Consider the following 8,784-nt stretch of genomic DNA (forward strand, 5'->3'; position numbering starts at 1 on the left):
TCACCCCTTTTCTCTTCTGGATGGTCTATTTAGCGTGGATGGTCTTCTCAGATTAAACAAACGGGCTCTGTTCCTCTGCCAAAATACGCTGCCTTAGTGGATTTTGAAGTCTCATGCTGCCGCATTTGTAAAATGCCGAGGACAGCAAGGTCCTAACCCCAGTGTAAGCCTACAGCAGCTGCTGTGAAAGTTCAGCTCGGGTGCGAGGGTCACGCTGCCTCTCCCACGGCTGTCCCCACGCAGCCTGAGCCACCAGCCTCCGCCTGGCACCTCAACGTGGATGCACGTCACATATGCTCTACACAACCGTACTCAAGGCATCCTTTCCATTGCGACCACCTGTGGACCATCAACTCCACAGAGCAGCAGATCTCATGTACTTTGAAGTTACTGAACCACCCTAAAAGCTGTAAAATAGATCTGCACATGAAAACAATGGGACCACAAAGCTCTGCATTCCTGGGCAGTGCTGTAACACAAAAGCTCATGGTCACCGAGTATTCAAGAGAGGTCACTGGGATTTTCAAAAGCAACTGGATACCAAAATCCTATTGTGGCCATCAGAAAAACCTGTCTGCACCATCAGAAGTCTAAATATCTCTGGAAAGCACTCATCATTCTGACACAGCTTCCCCTCCTCCAGTAGTTTGGGGGCAAAACTTTTTTTTTTTAAATGAGGCACAACTAAGCAATTGGAACACCCCAAAGAGTAATTTTGCATTTCCCTAGAGGCAAGAAACACCCTTTGTTTTCATTAGTCTTCCCATTTTATCTGATGCAGCCACCTCGCGTTATAAAGGCACGAGCCAAACCTGCAACTGACTTTCAGATGGGTATTAATGTGCCGTGCTGCTCCCGTCCATCCTTGCTATTTGGCTTCTAAATCCATCCAGAGATTAAAGCAGTAAGCAGCTTGTGGATGCTCTAAGTGCCTGTGACAGTGTAACAGGACCATTTATTTGCAGAATTGTAGGAGACATAGGACTATCCTATAAAATCATCCCAATACCAATACCAGAGTAACCTTCATTAAGTTAACCAGACTGGAAAACGATGAAAACGTTTAAGTACATACTGGACGCAAAAACCCAGGGCAGGAGATTCAGAGGAAAGATCTGGGAACAAAACATTGCTGCTTTTAATACTAAGCAGCTACTGGTCTGACTCAGGGGCGAACAACGGGTTTCAGGTGACTTACCAATGGCAACTAGCGTACACTGCCCTCATTAGCTGGGTGGATGCTCAACCCAAACACTATCTGATCACTCAAGAACGTGTTTTTTCCCCACTTACACCCTGTGAAGCATCTCAAGGGCTTTTAAATGCAATCAGTCATGAACAGCAGCCACAGCAGTAACCACATAATCTGCTATGCAGCTTCAGATCACAGCTCGGAGACGTTACTCTGCTTTATGAAGCGGGAAGGCTGACCAGGAAACTTGTGTCCTCAACCTACCGTTTTCCTCAAAAGCATTCTGTGCTTTTGTCTGACATACACATAAGCTGTTATCCTTGGACTTTTATGCCAGAAAGGCATACGAGCTCGCTAATTGACAAACATCAATTTACCAAAAGATTTATGTTCTCTTCATTAGAAATATCCAGTATCAAATGAACCACGTCATCGCTATAAAGCTGACAACTATAATGGGATTGTTTTGGAAAACGGGTAGGAGAATGAGAACTGCAGTTTGGGAGTATTCACTCACATTAAATAGGAGCTTTGACAGATAATCAGATGGGATTAACGTGATGTTGGGATAAAATGCCACAGGGCACCACTGTATCCATCAATATGCTTTTTGATCGCTGCTTTATAACATGATTTCTTCTCAGTTACAATGCCGTGGACATTCAAAGGTCACATCCTGCTCCTGAAAAAGAAAGCTCCCACGGATGAGGGAACTGCACGGGAAACACAAAGCTTTTTTTATGCCTTCAATCTTTTTTGCATTTAGCTATTCAAGAAGAGAAAGGGTGCCTACGCTGTACACGGTGAGACTACTAATGCTTCATCTCAGGGAGCTGCCTTCACTTTCAGTCAGAGCCTACAACTGCCAAGATTTCAGAAGAGACAGTGTTTTGCATATAATCCGCCTCCTTGCGCAGTCCCAAACTAAGCTGCACAGTTAAAAGGTCAAAATTTCATACGCTGAAAAAGTTAGATAATAAATACTGATTCATGGCATACTGACCTAAAAAGCTTACAACAGCTTGCCACGCCTGCCTATTGCTTATGTATTAGGAATTCTTGCATTGTGTAACACGGTTTTGCAACAGCTCTTGAACAACTGCCCACTTAAATGGAAAACACACCTTTTCAAAGCAAATAAACAAAAGTCAAAGCACCATTCAAATGAATTCACTGATGAATGCTAACAAAAAAAGATTCCTATCAACTCATCTTTACCATCACATGACAACATAAAATCTGAAGGCTACAGTAAAAGTATTAATGTGTTGAAAATTTCTTCTATCACCGAGAAAAAGCATCATGGGAGAGAAAAAATGAGACCAAAATAGACATGTGTGAACGCATACCACTTGCCCATTACTTACACACTTAATGCTCACCATAGCTAATTGCTCTTTGGGATTACTAAGCAATGCACACAGGAGCCGAGAAGTGCACTTATCTTTCATGTAAGCAACCATCACCATGTAAAATTTATCTTCGATTTGAATCGCCAGTAGGCACAGGCTACTATGTGGAAGCCTAAATTCCCATAAAAATGCCCATAATACAAACCTAATATGAGCAGACGCTCATTCCGCAACCACCATACGGTAGTTTCCGGCCATCACCAGCCACTGTAGAAGACAGTGGTGAAATCCAGAACTTCTCAGGTGACACTTTCCTCTTCTCTCTAACACACACATTTTTCCAGCTGTACTGATAGTTCACGGTTTTAGTAGAAAATACAGTTTTAGGAGTGGAGTGGGTATCGTGCAACATGCTCCAAGTTTTCAGGTTTACAGAGCTGAAGACTCTGTAGTGGTTTAGTGGACTGTGCTTGACTATTAAGCAACAAAAAAAGCCATCCATAGCTTTAAATTTGGATTGATGATACAGTTTTGACTATTTAATCCCCAATGCCTGTGTATTCTGAAACATACATCTAACCACAACGCCATCCTGACTTACAGGCACCCTACAAGCAGGTTGGCAGCTCTTTCATTCCATACTTAAATTAGTCCCCAAAATGTAGATTTCTCTGTTAAAAACTGCTTCTTTGGTAAAACCAGTGCTGAATTCATAAGAATAAAGTTACACCAGTTTTCTGGCTTTTTTCTTTTTTTCTTTCAACCGCACCCTTCTGGAGGTTTGCTCCTAGTAGAGTCTTTTCATTATTTTTGTTTTGTGTTTGGGGTTGGGGTTGTTGTTTGTTTTGTTTGGGGTTTTTTTGAACATTGAAAGTTGGGCTTGAATAAAGGTCTAATTCCTAAACACCTTCAGGCTTTGATGTTCAGATCGTTGCAGACTGTCCCTCTTTCTATTTATATGCTGTGATTATTTGTGTTTTGTAACGTTTTCACTGAACTATTGCAAAATGCCCTAAGTGCCCATGACCATGGATAACAAACCTTTATTAATGACATTACAAAGATGATTGTTGTGAATTCAGTTAGTGATCAAAAACTGACTTAAGAAAAAACACAAATAGGTTACAGCATGAAAAAATCCCAAGGCAACTAATTCTTCAAGGACTTCAAAGGTGTGTTGGCTGTCAGCCCTCGAATGAAAAGGAAAATTTCTGCCAGCAGACATTAATAGGGCTCATATCGGTAAACAAACTACTAGGAGGCAAGACAGAATACCAAGCCATGGAAAAAAAGCACACTCGGCTGTAAACAACTGAAATAATTTGGTTTCTTAAAAGATGAGTCAAAAATCATATTAAGATCTAGATTCTGATCAGGTCATTACTCAAAATGGCATCGATGCTTTAATGCTGCCATCTCATATATGTTGCTTTTGGTAATATTTTGAGCTAAACTGAAAGGATGCTTTGGAGACAGAAATCTCATGAAAGTAACCTCTCCCCTTCAGCTGTGAGAACCGTATCTGCTGTTCTGCAAGGTCTGCTCTCGGCGTAGGTCTGCCTCGCATGAGAACAGCTCTTCACATAAAGTTTTAGGCACATCACAGTCGGAAAAGGATCTTTTTCCCATCCAGTTTTCTTGTGTTTTCCCCCTTTCAAACAAGGGCATTCTGTTCTCATGCATCGGGACCGGCTCAGCTCGCTGCCCGTTCTCTTCTGCATCCTCTGCAGCTAGCCTGTGCCGAGGCATCCTCAGCATCCCCGCTCTCCTTTCCACTGTCTGAATCATAGAACCCTTTGGGTGGGAAGGGACCTCCGAAGGCCATCCAGTCCAACCCCCCTGCCCTGAGCAGGGACATCCCCAACCAGAGCAGGTTGCTCAAAGCCCCGTCCAGCCTGGCCTGGGATGGTTCCAGGGATGGGGCATCCACCACCTCTCTGGGCAACCTGGGCCAGGGTTTTACCAAGTTAGAAGCAATACAATTCTCTCATTCAATGAGACTTTTTATCCTAGATACAGGGCGGGAGGGGGAAGGCACACCCCAGCAAACACCAGCAAGTCTCTCACCCCCACCCTCACTTGATGTGACCACACCAGATATCCTCACGTCTTAAGTCAAAAAAAGCTCAGATTTCAGGCTGGAATCGAGCCTTCGGTTTCCTTAAAAACAGCAAGAAACTTTCACTCCCATTAAGATTAAAAAAAACCCCACATCTTCCCATGAAACAGTAATCACCCGAGAGCTGCAACTATCGGTATTTGTCATTTCGTAACTGTTAAAGAGGATGCTCGTATGCAGACTGCAGGGAGGGCAGAGCAGCGGCACACCGGAGCAGTCTCCAGGTTCATCAAGAAAGATGCTTCACCTAGGAAAGGTGCACTGCCCCTGCCCTTCCAGGGGAACCACCTTAAAGCATCCTTTGGGATTGCTTCATGCTTGCACCCGAGCAGCGGCACGCTCAGCCAGGAGAGCTGTTTCACGCCCGCCCCGTTCAAGAGACCCAGACCCTGAAGTGGCGCTTCAGGACATGGTTTAGGGGACACGGTGGCGCTGGATTAATGGTTGGACTTGATGATCTTGAAGGTCCTTTCCAACCTAGTGATTCTGTGATTCTGTGTTACCACCCGAACTGGTGGGGTCCATGGTCTGCTAACACCAGGCTGGTGCCGGAGGAAGAAAATGGGGCTCGGATCGAGGGATTTGTGGTTACTCCACCTTTCCCCATTAACTCCATAATGACCATAAGTGATTCTATGAAATCCTTGGCCAGTAAGACGAAGGATGAGCAAAGCCTCCGCAACCTGCTGAAGTTCACGGGCTAACTAAATGTATTGAGCTACCCAAGATGCTGACAATTGATGAGTGCTTCCTCCTGTACTGCTTGCTTAACGTTGTATTCAGATACAGCACCCCAGGTGCACACACACCCGAGGGGCTGAAAGAGCCCCTTGGGTTTGGGTTTCTCTGCAGGACAAAACCAGGAGGGCTGATGCACTCACGAACCCTCTGGGCTGGCAGAATCGGTGACTACTAACACAAACCACAGGACCGTAAAGTTTTACTTGGAGAACTTCCACCCTCCCAAATAAAACTCCAACCGCTGGTGTTTGTACAAACTCCCATTCATGTCATATAGGAAAACATTAAAACCTCTGACGCTACTATGGAAACAAAAACTCCAGCAAATGTGCTTAGCTCACACTGAAAACTGAAAATGGTGGTATCAGCAAGCGCCGCTGGAGAGACACGAGGAAAAAGTGATGTATGGGAATCTGCTGCCACTCTTTTTTTTTTTTTTAATTACATAAAACTGCAAGCCTAACTATTCCACTTCCTATTCAAGGGTAAATTGTGTAATACACGAAAAAAGGATATTACGCAATGAAAACTCTAAGAAAATAAGAAGCAACATTCTACGTATTGCAGACAATTTGCTTAAGAACTACTTTCAGATCAATGGAGGGAATTTTGAGAGGTCTAAACCGCAGCACCTTGCTAATAAAGCCACTATCTGCTATACATCTGCTATATTTTTTCCCTGTATACTCCAAGAAACTAAAGACAATTCACAGATTTCTGAGAAGAAAATCTGTATTACTGTGACATCCCTAAAAGCAGAAATATTTTCACAGCGCTAAATAATGGAGAGATTTCAAGCATTTCATTCTACCAAATAGTAAGCTGCACAAATCTGGTATTCCCTTAAAATATTTCCAGCAGCAAGAACCACTGCAAGATTGAAGTGACAATTTAAAATAAAATTGCTTTTTGGCATGAAAGCAAACTTGCAAAGGGAAAATAAAGTCCATTTTCATCATCGTAGTATTTAGATGATCAATTCTTTCTTGGCAACCTTTAACAAGGACTCTGTCACATGCGACAGAGATCTTGCAAGTAACAGGCTTTGAAATTTTTATTTTCCCTGCTAATCCAAAAGCCTGAAACCATTAATTTTGATCAGTAATTTTAAACAAACCAAAATAAAGCTGCCAAGCCAAACAAAACAGGGAACCTATAAAAAGTTTGCGGAACAAAACAGCTCTCGAACGGTAACACAGAAGAGTTATCAGACCAGCGTGTGGTCGCTCATATGACATAGGGCTTTTGAGTACAAAAACGAAGGTGAATAAATTCCACATTTTAATTTATATTTCTCAAGGACAAAAGCTGATTTTACTGCTTTTCAGGGAAAAGCACCTGAAAGTGTAGACAAACCCCACCGAGCAGCAAGGTGTTCCTGCCGGTGGCGCAGGGCTGCCGCGACGCACCGGGCAGCTTGGTCTCTGCGTGCATCCTATTCCCAGCTACTGGCCACAAATCAATGCTCACCACGATCTTGCTTGCAGCAAGTTCCTGTCTAACTTCAGATACAAAACTTGAAATTTTGGCCACACGGGAACTTTTCCTACCACTTGTCTGCAAGGCAGAGTAAGCAGTACGTGAATCAGATACAGAGTTATCTTCTATTGCAACTCAACTACCCAACTGCTAGATAGGAGTCAAATGGTTGGGACGCCGTGCAGGAGGAGGAACACCAAGGATGCGTGCGCCTTGGCCTAAGCTGCGTTACTCAGTCTCCGTGCAACTTGTGAAAAGTAATTTGAATCCTCAGTGTCTTGGATTTACCTTTAAAATGGGCATAAGCCCTACTTTCTCTCACGGGAACAGTCTCGGGCTTTAGCAACCCTTGCAGAACCTCAGAGGGAGAAAATACGTATATAAAAACTCCCAGAAATGCCAGAAATTCCTCTATAACCCACACGCACTGGCTGCCCCTGCAAAAAAAGTCTCACAATTATAGCAGCGGCGAGCAAAAGCAATAGACTTGCAAAGCTGATGAGGCTAAAAAGAAACTGGGTGTCAGCAGGGAGGGCAGGCATCCAGAGCGGAGCGACAGCTCCATCGAACCCAACAGGAAACTGCGATTCCTTCTGTAAACACCAGCGGTGAGGTGGGAGGAAACCCAACTTCTGCATAAACAGCCCGGCTGGAGCCCCGGGCCGGAGGAACGCAGCCCTGCGAGGAGGAACACGCTGTTCCCGCAGCAGCGTTGCCATTATTAACACACTGCCGAGCCCAGGCGCATCGCAGGAGATGACAAATTAGTCGCAAGCCGGCAGCCCGCTGACGAAGACGCACGGCTCCCCACGGGCGCTCCGGTCTGCCCGGGGGTGAGGAGGGAAGGCAAGGTGCAGGCAGGTGCTCAGACACACACCAAAAAAAGAAAAGGTGAAGAGTGTTTCAGAACAAGGGTAAAGAGTGCCGAGCTCGAAAACATCATTAACGGTAGCCCTGTCTGAACTGGAAACGTTAAGAAATGTAAGTCAGGTTAGTTATGCAAAAGAGTCTGCCTGACTTCCTGCAGATAGATGAAAAGAGTATTTTAGTCCACAGGTTAAAGCAGACGTGGTATTCTCTTCTCTGCAGAAGGCTGAAAATACAACAGATGAGCCAGGAATAATGCCTCCTCTCCTTTTTCCAGCCCTGCTCAGTTTCCGTCCCTTCCAACTCAGGCCATCACCCTGCTCTACCTCCCAGCTCCGCTCATCACAGGCAGAGAACCAGCAAAACATCCCCAAAAAGCCTATTAGGTAACAACACCACGGTAACTCCTATACCCTACATGTAAGCAACAGCTGTCTGAGCTTGAAAATCCCTCTTAACATTGTAAGACCATTAAGGTCTCATTTTAAGTACGTGAGAAACTTTCGCACTGCGTCTTTAGAAGAAATCCCTGCTTAAGAGAGACTTAGTTTCAACTACCAGGAATCCTGGTATGAAGACACCGGGGAATAAAAAGATCTTCTTGTTTTCATGCTTTTTGAAGCTTTTTTTTTCCTCTAACGAGAAACTTTAAAAAAGCCTAAGATGCAAGCCTAAGAGGAGCTGCTTCTCTGCGGCTGGCGAAGCATTGACCTGGCTGTGGCCGGACTCTTCCTACAGTGACACAGAGATGATACACAGAAGGCTCAAATCTATAGAAAAAAAAACAGTAACAAAACACAAACACCCCCCACTCTGGCGCTTCGGAATGATGCGATGAATAAATTCGGCACAACCATACCGCAAAAGCCCCAGACTACCTAGATACTGGACCCATCCCGGGCTCTGGCAGCATCTTCTGCGCGTCTTAAGGATCACCCTGGGAGCGCCCAGCGCCGCTTTAGTGTGGACTCGGGAAACCGAAGGTTGGGAAAGGGAACTGGAGCGATGCAGGCGGTATTCCTGCCACCCTGCTC

At 44.7% G+C, this 8,784-nt stretch overlaps 1 protein-coding gene across 1 annotated transcript in view; it reads right to left on the reverse strand.

Moving 5' to 3' along the window:
• The window catches only part of LOC104628777 (serine protease HTRA1-like), a gene marked incomplete at its 5' end in the record, with an annotated part of 25,385 nt that extends 18,424 nt beyond the window's left edge, over positions 1 to 6,961 (reverse strand). Inside the window, one exon of the mRNA XM_010297467.1 lies at positions 6,766 to 6,961. Coding sequence (XP_010295769.1) covers positions 6,766 to 6,961 — 196 coding nt within the window. The remainder of the gene's footprint in view (positions 1 to 6,765) is intronic.
• Positions 6,962 to 8,784: the final 1,823 nt, after the last annotated feature.

The sequence above is a fragment of the Phaethon lepturus genome, unplaced genomic scaffold (genome assembly GCF_000687285.1).
Source record: "Phaethon lepturus isolate BGI_N335 unplaced genomic scaffold, ASM68728v1 scaffold45251, whole genome shotgun sequence".
Lineage (NCBI taxonomy): Eukaryota > Metazoa > Chordata > Aves > Phaethontiformes > Phaethontidae > Phaethon > Phaethon lepturus.